Below are 19098 nucleotides of genomic sequence, written 5' to 3'. Positions count from 1 at the left end.
CAGGCACTAATTGATTGTCCGGCCGCCTCATGTCGTCAAACGACTGCTTTAGCGTGTTGACACTATCCCGTAGTTCCATAAATAAAGGCATCCATTCCGGTGTCGACTCCCTAGGGGGTGACATCCTCATATTTGGCAATTGCTCCGCCTCCACACCAATATCGTCCTCATACATGTCGACACACACGTACCGACACACAGCAGACACACAGGGAATGCTCCTAACGAAGACAGGACCCACTAGCCCTTTGGGGAGACAGAGGGAGAGTTTGCCAGCACACACCAAAAGCGCTATATATATATATCAGGGATAGCCTTATACTAAGTGCTCCCTTATAGCTGCTTTGTTATATCAAAATATCGCCATAAATGTGCCCCCCCCTCTCTGTTTTACCCTGTTTCTGTAGTGCAGTGCAGGGGAGAGACTTGGGAGCCGTCCTGACCAGCGGAGCTGTGAGAGGAAATGGCGCCGTGTGCTGAGGAGATAGGCCCCGCCCCTTTTCTGGCGGGCTCGTCTCCCGCTATTTAGAAAAATTAGGCAGGGGTTAAATATCTCCATATAGCCTCTAGGGCTATATGTGAGGTATTTTTAGCCTTTATAGGTAATCATTTTGCCTCCCAGGGCGCCCCCCTCCCAGCGCCCTGCACCCTCAGTGACTGCCGTGTGAAGTGTGCTGAGAGGAAAATGGCGCACAGCTGCAGTGCTGTGCGCTACCTTTTGAAGACTGCAGGAGTCTTCAGCCGCCGATTCTGGACCTCTTCTGTCTTCAGCATCTGCAAGGGGGCCGGCGGCGTGGCTCCGGTGACCATCCAGGCTGTACCTGTGATCGTCCCTCTGGAGCTTGATGTCCAGTAGCCAAGAAGCCAATCCATCCTGCACGCAGGTGAGTTGACTCCTTCTCCCCTCAGTCCCTCGCTGCAGTGATCCTGTTGCCAGCAGGAATCACTGTAAAATAAAAAACCTAGCTAAACTTTTTCTAAGCAGCTCTTTAGGAGAGCCACCTAGATTGCACCCTTCTCGGCCGGGCACAAAAATCTAACTGGAGTCTGGAGGAGGGTCATAGGGGGAGGAGCCAGTGCACACCACCTGATCTGGAAAAGCTTTACTTTTTGTGCCCTGTCTCCTGCGGAGCCGCTATTCCCCATGGTCCTTTCAGGAACCCCAGCATCCACTAGGACGATAGAGAAATTCCAATACCACATTCAAATTCCAGGGTGCTGTTGGTGGCACACAGGGGAGGCTGTATGTGAAGCTCTCCTTGCAAGAAGGTCTGAACTTCTGGTAACATTGGCAATTTCTTCTGGAAGAAAACAGAGGGGGCTGAAATCTGAACCTTAAGGGAGCACAGACATAACACCATATCCACAACAGCCTGCAGGAAAAGAAACGTCCGAGGTGAAACTTCGCAGGAGGGTATTTGCATTCATCGCACCAAGAGACACATCTTTTCCAGATATTATGATAGTGTTTTGACATCACAGGCTTTCTGGCCTGAACCATAGTTGCAATAACTTTTTTGGAAAGACCTTCGTGAGCTAGGATGTTCCTGCTCAACCGCCATGCCGTCAACAGAAGTCACCGTAAGTCCGGGAAAACGAATGGTCCTTGTTGAAGAAGATCTCTTCCCATTGGTAGAGGCCAAGGGTCTTTTATGGATATGTCCAGAAGATCCGCGTACCACGCCCTTCAAGGCCAATCCGGGGCAATCAGAATTGCCTGGACTCTTGGATTCCTGATTCGCTTTAGCACCCTCGGGAGCAAAGGAATCTGAGGAAACAGGTAGACCAGCCAGTAAGGCCAAAGCGTCGTCAGAGCATCCAATGCACTCACCTGAGGGTCGCTGATTCATGAACAATATCAGCGAAGCTTCTTGTTGAGTCAAGAAGCCATCATGTCTATCTGCGGACAGCCCCACAGGTTGATGATCTGTTTGAACACTTGTGGTTGTAGGCCCCCACTCCCCCGGGTGGAGATTGTGAAGACTGAGGAAGACCGCCTCCCAGTTGTCCATCTCCAGAATGAAGATGGCCGACAATGCTTGCTCTTGCATTTCTTCCCGCCCAGAGGAGTATCTTTGACACCTCTTGCATTCAGGCTGTTTCTCGTCCCTCCTTGTCGATTGATATAAGCCACAGCCGTGGCGTTGTCCGACAGAACCTGAACAGCTCGATCCCTGAGCAGAGAAGAGGCCTGAAGCTCCAAAATGTTGATTGGAAGTAGGGCTTCGTAGGCTGACCACCTGCCCTGGAACGGATCCCCTTGGGTGACAGCTCCCCATCCCCTCAGACTCGCATCTGTCGTGAGGAGGATCCAATCCTGAATTCCGAAACGCCGACCTTCCAGTAGGTTTGAGGACTGTAGCCACCACAGAAGGGAAAACCTGGCCCGAGGTGATAAACGTATAATCCGATGCATCTGAAGATGTGATCCGGACCACTTGCTCAGGAGATCCAACTGAAATGTTCTGGTATGGAACTTTCCGTACTGGATCGCCTCGTATGAGGCTACCATCTTTCCCAAAAATCTTATGCAAAGATGGATGGATATCCAAGTCGGCCATAGGACCACTCTGACCATTTCCTGAAGCGTCCTCGCTTTGTCCTCAAGGAGGAATACTTTGATCCACTGTATCCAGAAACAGGCTCCAGGTGGTACTTCTGCAAATTGAGCATCCACCCATGTTGTGACAGAAGCCGAACAGTGCGGTCTATACTGAGCACTAGAAGTTCCCTGGATCTCGCTTTTATCAAGAGATCGTCCAGGTAAGGGACAATATTGACCCTATGGACTCGGAGCTGGAGCATCATTTCCGCCATCACCTTCATGAAGACCCTCAGAGCTGTGGACAGTCCGAAGGGTAGCGCCTGGAACTGGTAGTGATAGTCCAGCAGGGTGAACCGTATGTAAGCCTGGTGAGGCGGCCATATCGGAATATGGAGATAAGCATCCTTTATATCCAACGAAAACCATGAACTCCTGCTCCTCCAGACCCGCAATCACTGCTCACAAGGATTCCGTCTTGAACTTGAAAACCCTTAGGTAAGGGTTCAAGGATTGTAGATTCAAAATGTGCATTACCGAACCGTCTGGTTTCAGTACCACAAACAGGTTGGAGTAGTAACCCTTTCCCTGTTGTTGTTGTAGTGGCATTGGAACAATGACATGGGACTCGACCAACTTTAGGATGGCCTGTTGTAGCGTAACTCGGGTATCCTCCAAAACTAGTAAGCTTGATTTGAAAAATCGTTGGAGAGGAGCACTGTCGAACTCCAGCTTGTAGCCCTGAGAAATTAGGTCCCTTACCCAGGCATCCTGGCAGGAGCTTTCCCAGACGCGACTGAAGTGACGCAATAGAGCTCCCACTTCGAGATTCCCTGAGGTCATACCGAGGGCCTTAGTGGAAGCTGAACTGGTGCTTTGTTCTTGAGAACCAGCAGCGGCTGGTTTTCTTGGTTTACCTCTGGTGCCTCTCGCCGCGTTGGAGGCGTCTCTGGTTCTTGATCTGAACCTGGCAGATCGAAAGGACTGAGTAGACGGGTGCGGGTAGAAACGCCTAGCCGGCAGGGCACCAGAGGGGAGAAACTTGGATTTCCCTGCAGTAACCTTAGAAATCCACGTATCCAACTGAACCCCGAAGAGCCAATCCCCTGAAAAAGGAAGAGACTCTACAATGCGCTTGGAATCTGCGTCCGCTATCCATTGACGCAGCCACAAGGCTCTGGGTGCCGACTGCCATAGCAGTAGTCCTAGCATTTATATTGTCTATCTCCTTGAGAGAGTCACACAGGACGCGTGCAGTGTCTTCTATGTGTTTTAGGATAGTCATCGTAGTGACCAGGGACATATCCCCCAAAAGGCCCTCTTGAATTTGAGTTGCCCAGGTGTGAATGGCATGTGTCATCAAGCAACACTATCACCGGTCTTTTTGTTATACACCAGGCGCTGTGTAAATAGACTTCAGTGTAGTTTCTATTTTCCTATCCCCAGGGTCCTCTATTGTAAAGGAGCACGGAGCTGGTAGCACCGCCTATTTAGATAGACGAGATACCGATACGTCTACGACCGGGGGTTCTTGACAGTTTTTCCTACCTTCAGGAGCAAATTGGAAAGTGTGCAAATACAGTTTTGTCACCAGATACTTTTTATCTTGATTTCTCCAGGCTATCTTAAACAGGTCATCCAGTTCTGAGAATCAGGGAAAGTGACACTGATTTTGTTCTGTGCTGAGAAAAATGACTGCTGTACTGCAGCGTCCTCTAGAGGGGGTTTTAACACGTCCCGTATAGCAAGTATGAGGGGCTCAATACCCTGTGCAGAAGGTGAATCCCCTGTAATAGGATCCAATTCCTCCCCCTCCTCCTGTACCTCATCCTCAGATTCTGAGAGTAAAGCAGGCAGCCCACGTTTTTGTGGCCCTGAACTAAGGAGGGGGAGCGGTTTTTAATCTGCCCTTGCAGCTAGGTCTGCAACAGCCTGCTGCAGTTGTTGTGTCTTTTGAGTATTAGCAGTGAGCTGGGAGGACATGTCTGACATCATGGATTTAATTGGCACCTAGCCAGGAAGGCTCTTGACCCTCCCCCCCAGCCCCCTAAGTTGGTGTTTTACCATGTTTACAGTAGACAACACTACACACACAAAATAAGAATTTACTTACCGATAATTCTATTTCTCGGAGTCCGTAGTGGATGCTGGGGTTCCTGAAAGGACCATGGGGAATAGCGGCTCCGCAGGAGACAGGGCACAAAAAGTAAAGCTTTTCCAGATCAGGTGGTGTGCACTGGCTCCTCCCCCTATGACCCTCCTCCAGACTCCAGTTAGGTACTGTGCCCGGACGAGCGTACACAATAAGGGAGGATTTTGAATCCCGGGTAAGACTCATACCAGCCACACCAATCACACCGTACAACTTGTGATCTAAACCCAGTTAACAGTATGATAACAAAAGGAGCCTCTGAAAGACGGCTTCCTACAACAATAACCCGATTTTTGTAACAATAACTATGTACAAGTATTGCAGAATAATCCGCACTTGGGATGGGCGCCCAGCATCCACTACGGACTCCGAGAAATAGAATTATCGGTAAGTAAATTCTTATTTTCTCTATCGTCCTAGTGGATGCTGGGGTTCCTGAAAGGACCATGGGGATTATACCAAAGCTCCCAAACGGGCGGGAGAGTGCGGATGACTCTGCAGCACCGAATGAGAGAACTCCAGGTCCTCTTTTGCCAGGGTATCAAATTTGTAAAATTTTACAAACGTGTTCTCCCCCGACCACGTAGCTGCTCGGCAGAGTTGTAATGCCGAGACCCCTCGGGCAGCCGCCCAAGATGAGCCCACCTTCCTTGTGGAATGGGCATTTACATATTTTTTGCTGTGGCAAGCCTGCCACAGAATGTGCAAGCTGAATTGTACTACAAATCCAACGAGCAATAGTCTGCTTAGAAGCAGGAGCACCCAGCTTGTTGGGTGCATACAGGATAAACAGCAAGTCAGATTTCCTGACTCCAGCCGACCTGGAAACTATATTTTCAGGGCCCTGACTTCATCCAGCAACTTGGAGTCCTCCAAGTCCCTAGTAGCCGCAGGCACCACAATAAGCTGGTTCAGGTGAAACGCTGACACCACCTTAGGGAGAAACTGGGGACGAGTCCACAGCTTTGCTCTGTCCGAATGGACAATCAGATATGGCTTTGTGAGATAAAGCCGCCAATTCTGACACTCGCCTGGCCGAGGCCAGGACCAACAGCATGGTCACTTTCCATGTGAGATATATCAAATCCACAGATTTGAGTTGTTTAAAACAATGTGATTTTAGGAATCCCAAACTACGTTGAGATCGCCCAGTGCCACTGGAGACATCAAAAAGGGGTTGTATATGCAGTACTCCCTTAACAACTTCTGGACTTCAGGAACTGAAGCCAATTTCTTTCTGGAAGAAAATCGACCGGTCGAAATTTGAACCTTAATGGACCCCAATTTGAGACCCATATACACTCCTGCTTGCAGGAAATGTAGGAATTAACCTAGTTGAAATTCTTCCGTGGAGCCTTCCTGGCCTCACACCATGGAACATATTTTCACCTAAGCGGTGATAATGTTGTGGGGTCACCTCCTTCCTGGCTCTGACCAGGGTAGGGATGACCTCTTCCGGAATGCCTTTTTCCCTTAGGATCCGGCGTTCACCCGCCCTGTGCGGTAAGTCATGGAACAGACATGATTCTTGCTGAATCAAGATCCTTTCTAGTATCTCTTGAAGTTCCGGGTACCAAGTTCTTCTTGGCCCAAACCGGAACCACGAGTATAGTTCTTACTCCTCTCCTTCCTATCATTCTCCATACACTGGGTATGAAAGGCAGAGGAGGGAACACATACACCGACTGGTACACCCACGGTGTTACCAGAGCGTCCCAGCTATTGCCTGAGGGTCTCTAGACCTGGCGCTTCATGTGGGACACCATCATAACCACCTTTGGTCTTTCCCAACGGTTTACAAACATGTGGAAACTTCCAGATGAAGTTCCCACTTTTCCGGGTGGAATTCATTTATGGTGAGGAAATCTTCCTAGTTGTCCACTCCCGGAATGAACACTGCTGACAGTGTTATCACATGATCTTTCGCCCAGCGAAGAATCCTTGCTGTCATTGCCCTCCTGCTTCTTGTGCCGCCCCGTCTGTTTACGTGGGCGACTGCCATGATGATGTCCTACTGGATCAGCACCGGTTGACTTTGAAGCAGAGGTCTTCCTAGGCTCAGAGCATCGTAAATTGCCCTTAGCTCCAGTATATTCATGTGGAGAGAAATCTCCAGACTTGACCACACTTCCTTGGAAATTTCTTCCTTGTGTGACTGTTCCCCAGCCTCTCAGGCTGGCATCCGTGGTCACCAGAACACAGTCCTGAATGCTGAATGTGCTGCCCTCTAGAAGATGAGCACTCTGCAGCCCCCACAGAAGAGACACCCTTGTCCTTGGAGACAGGGTTATCCGCTGATGCATCTGAAAATGCGATCCGGACCATTCGTCCAGCAAATCCCCCTGAAAAGTTTTTGCGTGAGATCTGCCGAATGGAATCGCTTCGTAAGAAGCCACCATTTTTCCCAGGACTCCTGTGCATTGATGCACTGATACTTGGCCTGGATTTAGGAGGTTTCTGACTAGGTCGGATAACTCCCTGGCTTTCCCCTCCAGGAGAAATACCTCTTTCTGGACTATGCCCAGAATCATTCCTAGGAACAGCAGACGTATCATCGGAAAACAGCTGCGATTTTTGGAATATTTAGAATCCACTCGTGCTGTCGTAGAACTACTTTAGATAGTTCTTTTCCGACCTCCAACTGTTCTCTGGAAACTTGTCCCTTTCAGGATATCGTCCAAGTAAGGGATAATTTAGATGCCTTTCTTCTTTTAAGAATCATCTTTTCGGCCATTACCTTGGTAAAGGCCCGGGGTGCCGTGGATAATTCAACGGCAGCGTCTGAAACTGATATTGACAGTTCTGTATCACGAACCAGAGGTACCCTTGTTGAGAAGGGCAAATTTGGACATGGAGGTAATCCTTGATGTCCAGGGACACCATATAGTCCCCTTTTTTCCGGTTCTCTATCACTGCTCTGAGTGACTCCATCTTGATTTGAACCTTTTTATGTAAGTGTTCAAAGATTTCAGATTTAGACTATGTCTCACCAAGCCGTCTGGCTTCAGTACCACAATATAGTGTGGAGGACTAATACCCTTTTCCTTGTTGTAGGAGGGGTACTTTGATTATCACCTGCTGGAAATACAGCTTGTGAATTTTTTCCCAATACTGCCTCCTTGTCGGAGGGAGCCGTTGGTAAAGCAGGCTTCAGGAACCTGCGAGGAAAAAATGTCTCGACTCTCCAATCTGTACCCCTGGGATAATACTTGTATGATCTAGGGGTCAACTTGCGAGTGATCCCACTGCGCGCTGAGACTCTTGAGACTACCCCCCCACTGGTGGAGGGCTTCTTTTCCTGGGAAGGGGCTGCCTGCTGCAGTCTATTTCCCTTTCCTCTATGTCTGGGCAGATATGACTGGCCTTTTGCCCGCTTGCCCACATGGGAACGGAAGGATTGAGGCTGAAAAGACAGTGTCTTTTTCTGCTGAGATGTAACTTGGGGTAAAAAGGTTGGATTTCCCAGCTGTGGCCGTGGCCCCCAGGTCCGACGGACCGACCCCAAATAACTCCTTCCCTTTATACGGCAATACTTCCATGTGCCGTATGGGATCGGTATCACCTGACCACTGTCGTGTCCATGACATCTTCTGGGAGATATGGACAACGCACTTATCTTGATGCCAGAGTGCAAATATCCCTCTGTGCATCTCGCATACATATATATAGAATGCATCCTATTAAATGCTCTATATCAATAAAATATTTTTAGTCAGGGAATTGGACCAAGCCAACCCAGCACTGCATCTCCAGGCTGATGGCGATCGCTGGTCGCAGTATAACCACCGTCTGTGTGTATATACTTTTTAGGATATTTTTCCAGCTGCCTATCAGCTGGCTCCTTGAGGGCGGCCGTATTTGGAGACGGTAACGCCACTTGATAAGCGTGTGAGCGCCTTATCCACCCTAATGGGTGTTTCCCAACGCGCCCTAACTTCTGGCGGGAAAAGGTATAACGCCAATATTTGCTATCGGGGTAAACCCACGCATCATCACACACTTCATTTTATTTTATCTGATTCAGGAAAACTACAGGTAGTTTTTTCACTTCCACATAATACCCTTTTTTGTGGTACTTGTAGTATCAGAAATATGTAACAGCTCCTTCATTGCCCTTAACATGTGGCCCTAATGAGGAATACGTTTGTTTATTCACCGTCGACACTGGATTCAGTGTCCGTGTCTGTGTCTGTGTCGACCGACTGAGGTAAATGGGCGTTTTTTATTAAAAAAACCCTGACGGTGTTTCTGAGACGCCTGGACCGTTACTAATTGTTTGTCGGCCGTCTCATGTCGTCAACCGACCTTGCAGCGTGTTGACATTCTCACGTAATTCCCTAAATAAGCCATCCATTCCGGTGTCGACTCCCTAGAGAGTGACATCACCATTACAGGCAATTTCTCCGCCTCCTCCAGCATCGTCCTCATACATGTCGACACACACGTACCGACACACAGCACACACACCTGGAATGCTCTGACAGAGGACAGGACCCCACTAGCCCTTTGGAGAGACAGAGGGAGAGTTTGCCAGCACACACCAAAAAACGCTATAATTACATAGGGACAACCTTATATAAGTGTTTCTCCCTAATAGCATCTTTATATATATATTTATATCGCCAATTTGTGCCCCCCCTCTCTGTTTAAACCCTGTTTCTGTAGTGCAGTGCAGGGGAGAGCCTGGGAGCCTTCTCTCCAGCCTTTCTGTGAGAGAAAAAATGGCGCTGTGTGCTGAGGAGATAGGCCCCGCCCCTTTTACGGCGGGCTCGTCTCCCGCTCTTTAGTGAAGTTTGGCAGGGGTTAAATATCTCCATATAGCCTCTGGGGGCTATATGTGAGGTATTTTTAGCCAGTATATAGGTTTACATTTGCCTCCCAGGGCGCCCCCCCCCAGCGCCCTGCACCCTCAGTGACAGCGTGTGAAGTGTGCTGAGAGGAAAATGGCGCACAGCTGCAGTGCTGTGCGCTACCTTTAGAAGACTGTCAGAGTCTCCAGCCGCCGATTCTGGACCTCTTCTAACTTCAGCATCTGCAAGGGGGCCGGCGGCGCGGCTCCGGTGACCATCCAGGCTGTACCTGTGATCGTCCCTCTGGAGCTAATGTCCAGTAGCCAAGAAGCCAATCCATCCTGCACGCAGGTGAGTTCACTTCTTCTCCCCTCAGTCCCTCGTTGCAGTGATCCTGTTGCCAGCAGGACTCACTGTAAAATAAAAAACCTAAGCTAAACTTTCTCTAAGCAGCTCTTTAGGAGAGCCACCTAGATTGCACCCTTCTCGGCCGGGCACAAAAATCTAACTGGAGTCTGGAGGAGGGTCATAGGGGGAGGAGCCAGTGCACACCACCTGATCTGGAAAAGCTTTACTTTTTGTGCCCTGTCTCCTGCGGAGCCGCTATTCCCCATGGTCCTTTCAGGAACCCCAGCATCCACTAGGACGATAGAGAAATATTCAAAAGCAAGCCCGCCCTTACTGTATGTGAGAAGGAGACAGAGTGAGAGGAACAGCACACCCAAGCCTGGCAGACTCAGTAAGAATGCAGTCTGTCTATATCATGGTGTAATACCAGAGTTTTTGTCCTTTTCAGGACACTAAGCATGTACAATAGCTGCTCTCCCCCTTAGTTACACCACTGTACCAGTTTCCCTGCATATCCCGAGTGTCTGGAGGAGCTGTGTGTCCTTCCTGCTGCAGCTGTAAGCAGAGGAAGGTGCCTAAATGCAGCTGGTCCCAGACTGAGGAAGCTCCGCCCCCTGTAATGGCACTGGAGCTATACAGTTTATTTATACTGGCAATGTCTCCTAACATGTGTAAAATAAGAATTTACTTACCGATAATTCTATTTCTCGGAGTCCGTAGTGGATGCTGGGGTTCCTGAAAGGACCATGGGGAATAGCGGCTCCGCAGGAGACAGGGCACAAAAGTAAAGCTTTTACAGGTCAGGTGGTGTGTACTGGCTCCTCCCCCTATGACCCTCCTCCAGACTCCAGTTAGGTACTGTGCCCGGACGAGCGTACACAATAAGGGAGGATTTTGAATCCCGGGTAAGACTCATACCAGCCACACCAATCACACCGTACAACTTGTGATCTAAACCCAGTTAACAGTATGATAACAGAGGAGCCTCTGAAAGATGGCTTCCTAAACAATAACCCGAATTAGTTAACAATAACTATGTACAAGTATTGCAGATAATCCGCACTTGGGATGGGCGCCCAGCATCCACTACGGACTCCGAGAAATAGAATTATCGGTAAGTAAATTCTTATTTTCTCTATCGTCCTAAGTGGATGCTGGGGTTCCTGAAAGGACCATGGGGATTATACCAAAGCTCCCAAACGGGCGGGAGAGTGCGGATGACTCTGCAGCACCGAATGAGAGAACTCCAGGTCCTCCTTTGCCAGGGTATCAAATTTGTAAAAATTTACAAACGTGTTCTCCCCTGACCACGTAGCTGCTCGGCAGAGTTGTAATGCCGAGACCCCTCGGGCAGCCGCCCAAGATGAGCCCACCTTCCTTGCGGAATGGGCCTTAACAGATTTAGGCTGTGGCAGGCCTGCCACAGAATGTACAAGTTGAATTTTGTTACAAATCCAACGAGCAATCGACTGCTTAGAAGCAGGTGCACCCAACTTGTTGGGTGCATACAGTATAAACAGCGAGTCAGATTTTCTGACTCCAGCCGTCCTTTAAATGTATATTTTTAAGGCTCTGACAACGTCCAACAACTTGGAGTCCTTCAAGTCATCTGTAGCCGCAGGCACTACAATAGGCTGGTTCAGGTGAAACGCTGATACCACCTTAGGGAGAAAATGCGGACGCGTCCGCAGCTCTGCCCTATGTCGAATGGAAAATTAAATAAGGGCTTTTATAAAACAAAGCCGCCAGTTCAGATACTCTCCCGGCCGAAGCCAGGGCCAGTAACATAGTCACTTTCCATGTGAGATATTTCAAATCCACATTCTTTAGTGGTTCAAACCAATTGGATTTGAGGAAATCTAAAACTACATTTAGATCCCACGGTGCCACCTTAGGCACCACAGGAGGCTGTATATGCAGTACTCCTTTGATAAAAATCTGGACCTCAGGGACTGAGGCCAATTCTTTTTGGAAGAATATTGATAGGGCCGAAATTTGAACCTTAATAGATCCCAATTTGAGACCCATAGACAATCCTGATTGCAGGAAATGTAGGAAAACGACCCAGTTGAAATTCCTCCATCGGAGCACTCCGCTGCTCGCACCACGCAACATATTTTCGCCAAATACGGCGATAATGCTTCGCGGTGACTTCCTTCCTTGCCTTTATCAAGGTAGGAATGACTTCTTCTGGAATGCCTTTTCCTTTTAGGATCTGGCATTCAAACGCCATGCCGTCAAACGCAGCCGCGGTAAGTCTTGAAAAAGACAAGGACCCTGCTGAAGCAGGTCCCTTCTCAGAAGTAGAGGCCACGGATCGTCCGTGACCATCTCTTGAAGTTCCGGGTACCAAGTCCTTCTTGGCCAATCCGGAGCCACTAGTCTTACTCCTCTTTGCCGTATAATCCTCAATACCTTTGGTATGAGAGGCAGAGGAGGAAACACATATACCGACTGGTACACCCAAGGTGTTACCAGCGCGTCCACAGCTATTGCCTGCGGATCTCTTGACCTGGCGCAATACCTGTCCAGTGTTTTGTTGAGGCGAGACGCCATCATGTCCACCATTGGTTTTACCCAACGGTTTAATAGCATGTGGAAAACTTCTGGATGAAGTCCCCACTCTCCCGGGTGAAGGTCGTGTCTGCTGAGGAAGTCTGCTTCCCAGTTGTCCACGCCCGGGATGAATACTGCTGACAGTGCTATCACGTGATTCTCCGCCCAGCGAAGGATCCTGGCAGCTTCTGCCATTGCCCTCCTGCTTCTTGTGCCGCCCTGTCTGTTTACATGGGCGACTGCCGTGATGTTGTCCGACTGGATCAACACCGGTCTTCCTTGAAGCAGAGGTTCCGCCTGGCTTAGAGCATTGTAGATTGCTCTTAGTTCCAGAATGCTTATGTGAAGAGACTTTTTCAGGCTCGACCACACTCCCTGGAAATTTCTTCCCTGTGTGACTGCTCCCCGGCCTCTCAGGCTGGCATCCGTGGTCACCAGGATCCAATCCTGCATGCCGAATCTGCGGCCCTCCAATAGATGAGCCTCCTGCAACCACCACAGAAGGGATACCCTTGTCCTCGGCGACAGGGTTATCCGCAGGTGCATCTGAAGATGCGACCCTGACCATTTGTCCAACAGATCCCTTTGCATGGAATCTGCCGAAAGGGATTGCTTCGTAAGAAGCTACCATTTTTTCCCAGGACTCTTGTGCATTGATGTACAGACACCTTTCCTGGTTTTAGGAGGTTCCTGACCAGGTCAGATAACTCCTTGGCTTTTTCTTCGGGAAGAAAAACCTTTTTCTGAACTGTGTCCAGAATCATCCCCAGGAACAGCAGACGAGTTGTCGGCATTAATTGGGATTTTGGAATATTCAGAATCCATCCGTGCTGCTTTAGCACCTCTTGAGATAGTGCTAAACCCATCTCTAGCTGTTCTCTGGACCTTGCCCTTATTAGGAGATCGTCCAAGTATGGGATAATTAATACGCCTTTTCTTCGAAGAAGAAATATTATCTCGGCCATTACCTTTGTAAAGACCCGAGGTGCCGTGGACAAACCAAACGGCAGCGTCTGAAACTGATAGTGACAGTTTTGTACAACGAACCTGAGGTACCCCTGGTGTGAGGGGTAATTGGAACGTGGAGATACGCATCCTTGATGTCCAAGGATACCATAAAGTCCCCTTCTTCCAGGTTCGCTATCACTGCTCTGAGTGACTCCATCTTGAACTTGAACTTCTTTATGTACAGGTTCAAGGACTTCAGATTTAGAATAGGCCTTACCGAGCCATCCGGCTTCGGTACCACAAAAAGAGTGGAATAATACCCCTTCCCTTGTTGTAGAAGAGGTACCTTGACTATCACCTGCTGAGAATACAGCTTGTGAATGGCTTCCAAAACCGTCTCCCTTTCTGAGGGGAACGTTGGTAAAGCAGACTTCAGGAAACGGCGAGGTGGCTCTGTCTCTAATTTCAACCTGTACCCCTGAGATATTATCTGCAGGATCCAGGGATTTACCTGCGAGTGAGCCCACTGCGCGCTGTAATTCTTGAGACGACCGCCTACCGCCCCCGAGTCCGCTTGCGAAGCCCCAGCGTCATGCTGAGGCTTTTGTAGAAGCCGGGGAGGGCTTCTGTTCCTGGGAAGGAGCTGCCTGTTGCTGTCTCTTCCCTCGTCCTCTGCCTCGTGGCAGATATGAATAGCCCTTTGCTCTCTTATTTTTAAAGGAACGAAAGGGCTGCGGTTGAAAGGTCGGTGCCTTTTTCTGTTGGGGAGTGACTTGAGGTAGAAAGGTGGATTTCCCGGCCGTAGCCGTGGCCACCAAATCCGATAGACCGACCCCAAATAACTCCTCTACGCATCGCCTGTCCACTGTCGTGTCCATAAAGCTCTTCTGGCCGAAATGGACATAGCACTTACCCGTGATGCCAGTGTGCAGATATCTCTCTGTGCATCACGCATATAAAGAAATGCATCCTTTATTTGTTCTAACGACAGTAAAATATTGTCCCTGTCCAGGGTATCAATATTTTCGATCAGGGACTCTGACCAAACTACCCCAGCACTGCACATCCAGGCAGTCGCAATAGCTGGTCGTAGTATAACACCTGCATGTGTGTATATACCTTTTTGGATATTTTCCATCCTCCTATCTGATGGATCTTTAAGTGCGGCCGTCTCAGGAGAGGGTAACGCCACTTGTTTTGATAAGCGTGTTAGCGCTTTGTCCACCCTAGGAGGTGTTTCCCAGCGCTCCCTAACCTCTGGCGGGAAAGGGTATAAAGCCAATAATTTGAAATTAGCAGTTTTTTATCGGGGCACCCCACGCTTCATCACACACGTCATTTAATTCTTCTGATTCGGTAAAAACTACTGGTAGTTTTTTCACACCCCACATAATACCCTGTTTAGTGGTACCTGTAGTATCAGCTAAATGTAACATCTCCTTTATTGCCAAAATCATATAACGTGTGGCCCTACTGGAAAATACGGTTGATTCGTCACCTTCACCACCGGAATCAGTGCCTGTGTCTTGGTCTGTGTCGACCGACTGAGGCAAGGGGCGTTTTACAGCCCCTGACGGTGTTTGAGGCGCCTGGACAGGCACTAATTGAGTGTCCGGCCGCCTCATGTCGGCAAACGACTGCTTAAGCGAGTTGACGCTATCCCGTAATTCCACAAATAAAGGCATCCATTCTGGTGTCGACCCCCTAGGAGGTGACATCCTCATATTTGGCAATTGCTCCGCCTCCACACCAATAACGTCCTCATACATGTCGACACACACGTACCGACACACAGCAGACACACAGGGAATGCTCTATACGAAGACAGGACCCACTAGCCCTTTGGGGAGACAGAGGGAGAGTCTGCCAGCACACACCAAAAAGCGCTATATATGACAGGGATAGCCTTATGATTAAGTGCTCCCTTATAGCTGCTTTTATATTAATATATTGCCATTTATTTTGCCCCCCCTCTCTGTTATACCCTGTTTCTGTAGTGCAGTGCAGGGGAGAGACCTGGGAGCCTTCCTGACCAGCGGAGCTGTGACAGAAAATGGCGCCGTGTGCTGAGGAGATAGGCCCCGCCCCTTTTTCGGCGGGCTCGTCTCCCGCTATTTAGTACATTTAGGCAGGGGTAAATATCTCCATATAGCCTCTGGGGCTATATGTGAGGTATTTTTAGCCTTTTTAAAGGTTTTCATTTGCCTCCCAGGGCGCCCCCCCCCCCAGCGCCCTGCACCCTCAGTGACTGCCGTGTGAAGTGTGCTGAGAGGAAAATGGCGCACAGCTGCAGTGCTGTGCGCTACCTTAAGAAGACTGCAGGAGTCTTCAGCCGCCGATTCTGGACCTCTTCTTGCTTCAGCATCTGTGAGGGGGCCGGCGGCGTGGCTCCGGTGACCATCCAGGCTGTACCTGTGATCGTCCCTCTGGAGCTTCATGTCCAGTAGCCAAGAAGCCAATCCATCCTGCACGCAGGTGAGTTCACTTCTTCTCCCCTCTGTCCCTCGTTGCAGTGATCCTGTTGCCAGCAGGAATCACTGTAAAATAAAAAACCTAAGCTAAACTCTCTAAGCAGCTCTTTATGAGAGCCACCTAGAATTGCACCCTTCTCGGCCGGGCACAAAAATCTAACTGGAGTCTGGAGGAGGGTCATAGGGGGAGGAGCCAGTACACACCACCTGACCTGTAAAAGCTTTACTTTTGTGCCCTGTCTCCTGCGGAGCCGCTATTCCCCATGGTCCTTTCAGGAACCCCAGCATCCACTTAGGACGATAGAGAAAACCTAATACAGGTTGAGTATCCCTTATCCGAAATGCTTGGGACCAGAGGTATTTTGGATATCGTATTTTTCCGTATTTTGGAATAATTGCATACCATAATGAGATATCATGGTGATGGGACCTAAATCTAAGCACAGAATGCATTTATGTTACATATACACCTTATACACACAGCCTGAAGGTAATTATAGCCAATATTTTTTATAACTTTGTGCATTAAACAAAGTGTGTCTACATTCACACAATTCATTTATGTTTCATATACACCTTATACACACAGCCTGGAGCTCATTTAATACAATATTTTTAATAACTTTGTGTATTAAACAAAGTTTGTGTACATTGAGCCATCAAAAAACAAAGGTTTCACTATCTCACTCTCACTCAAAAAAGTCCGTATTTCGGAATATTCCGTATTTCGGAATATTTGGATAAGGGATACTCAACCTGTATAAAACGTCTGTTCCGTGTAGCGTCCATATGCCGCCCCTGCGTTTGCGCCGCACCAAGAACCGGGGGACCCCCCCTAGCAGGGCCCCCAGTTTGTACTCACCACTCTTCTCACCTTCAGGCAAGCGTTAGGGGTGTGCGGCGCGATTGCGACCGCCAAGGCGCAGTGCCCCGTTGTACAACAACCTCTCAGGATGGCAATCCTGCGGCATGGAAGCGGCTCCGACGCCTGAAGAGGCTGGTAACCATCCCCCTCCCTAACTCCCACGGTACAGGTATGCTGTTGTCCAAACAGCATACCGAAAATAATAAAGTTTTTAAAATAAACTGAAGGAAACTCTCTGGAGCTCTAGAGTGTGTATCCTCTCCTGAGGGCACTTTTTTCTAAACTGCCTGTGGGAGGGGGCATAGAGGGGAGGAGCCAGCACACCCAGTTTAAGAAATTTAAAGTCCCCAGTATCCCTTATGGATGATAGAGAAAATAGGATACGGACAGGGACAACGATTACAGTATCCGATAAGCAAGAATAAAATCAATCGACTACAAAACAGTGCACTGACCGGTTTTGGACGCTTTGACATGTTCGATTGCCAGTCGGGTGTTTACGCCAAGGTCATGGAAATCACGCCTACGACCTCCCCGCTCCGCGAGCGAAATCTCCTGAAACCCAGCTGACAGCTGTTGAACTGAATTATAAAGACACACATTAACGAAGAAAAACATTCCTTGCATAATAAACATACCGTTTTGAAGTCACACAAATGTTCCCCTATTTGATGCTTTCATACAATTTACAAAAATTAAGAAAACAAGAGAAAATAGATTTGATACATGTAATATAGTAACACATATCCGCCACTAATCTGCACACAGACTAACGCCAGAGCTGGCGGGAAAAGCCCGGAAAGGCCTCACACAACACTTGGCACATCTCACAATGAGCAAGTTAAGACACCGTCATCCAGCCTACTTTGTCATGAAAGGGTTAATAATAGAATTCAACATTAAAATTACCCCACACACACACCTGTGAATATAGTTTGATGTGGCCATCTAGACTCAAGCCAGGATAGCCTTAAAATCTGGACTGTAATGGCAGAATTGGGAAACTCTGGACTATGCTAATGTATTTTCTTTTATCTTTAATGTCATTACTGCTGTGACTGGAGAACACGCGTCATTATAGCTGGGATAATAATCAATGATTACCGTCAGCTGGTGGTCTTTCAGCTCCTCCAGGTCCCCTCTGACGCCCCCTTCCCACAAGCGGAGGATCTGATAATGGCTGCTGCGGCTGAGCTGCAGGTCTCGCTGCTTCTGCTGCTGCTGCGGGGTCTCTTACCTATTGTACGTGTCAACAAAAGATGATATACGTAACTTAGGAAACAGGCCTCACTATAGGTGCAAAGGCCATAGCAAGAAAAAAAATAAGAATTTACTTACCGATAATTCTATTTCTCGTAGTCCGTAGTGGATGCTGGGGACTCCGTAAGGACCATGGGGAATAGCGGCTCCGCAGGAGACTGGGCACATCTAAAGAAAGCTTTAGGACTATCTGGTGTGCACTGGCTCCTCCCCCCATGACCCTCCTCCAAGCCTCAGTTAGGATACTGTGCCCGGACGAGCGTACACAATAAGGAAGGATTTTGAATCCCGGGTAAGACTCATACCAGCCACACCAATCACACTGTACAACTTGTGATCTGAACCCAGTTAACAGCATGATAACAGAGGAGCCTCTAGAAAAGATGGCTCACTACAGCAATAACCCGATTTTTTGGTAACAATAACTATGTACCAGTATTGCAGACAATCCGCACTTGGGATGGGCGCCCAGCATCCACTACGGACTCCGAGAAATAGAATTATCGGTAAGTAAATTCTTATTTTCTCTAACGTCCTAGTGGATGCTGGGGACTCCGTAAGGACCATGGGGATTATACCAAAGCTCCCAAACGGGCGGGAGAGTGCGGATGACTCTGCAGCACCAATTGAGAGAACTCCAGGTCCTCCTCAGCCAGGGTATCAATTTTGTAGAATTTTACAAACGTATTTGCTCCTGACCAAGTAGCTGCTCGGCAAAGTTGTAAAGCCGAGACCCCTCGGGCAGCCGCCCAAGATGAGCCCACCTTCCTTGTGGAGTGGGCATTTACAGATTTTTGGCTGTGGCAGGCCTGCCACAGAATGTGCAAGCTGAATTGTACTACAAATCCAACGAGCAATAGTCTGCTTAGAAGCAGGAGCACCCAGCTTGTTGGGTGCATACAGGATAAACAGCGAGTCAGATTTTCTGACTCCAGCCGTCCTGGAAACATATATTTTCAGGGCCCTGACAACGTCTAGCAACTTGGAGTCCTCCAAGTCCCTAGTAGCCGCAGGCACCACAATAGGTTGGTTCAGGTGAAACGCTGAAACCACCTTAGGGAGAAACGGAGGACGAGTCCTCAATTCCGCCCTGTCCGAATGGAAAATCAGATAAGGGCTTTTACAGGATAAAGCCGCCAATTCTGACACGCGCCTGGCCCAGGCCA

The 19098-nt window shown here is 48.8% G+C and overlaps 1 protein-coding gene across 2 annotated transcripts in view; it reads right to left on the bottom strand.

The window, feature by feature from the left end:
* The window catches only part of LOC134994354 (piwi-like protein 1), a 549333-nt gene that overhangs the window by 328809 nt on the left and 201426 nt on the right, over nucleotides 1-19098 (bottom strand). For both annotated transcript variants that reach the window (XM_063950974.1, XM_063950975.1), the window contains exons 3-4: nucleotides 17777-17909; nucleotides 17128-17253 (exon numbers count right to left, since the gene is read on the bottom strand). In XM_063950974.1, coding sequence (XP_063807044.1) covers nucleotides 17128-17253; nucleotides 17777-17909 — 259 coding nt within the window. The remainder of the gene's footprint in view (nucleotides 1-17127; nucleotides 17254-17776; nucleotides 17910-19098) is intronic.

This window comes from Pseudophryne corroboree, chromosome 2 (genome assembly GCF_028390025.1).
Source record: "Pseudophryne corroboree isolate aPseCor3 chromosome 2, aPseCor3.hap2, whole genome shotgun sequence".
NCBI classification, from domain to species: Eukaryota; Metazoa; Chordata; class Amphibia; order Anura; family Myobatrachidae; genus Pseudophryne; species Pseudophryne corroboree.
This window is presented reverse-complemented; position numbering and strand designations above follow the sequence as displayed.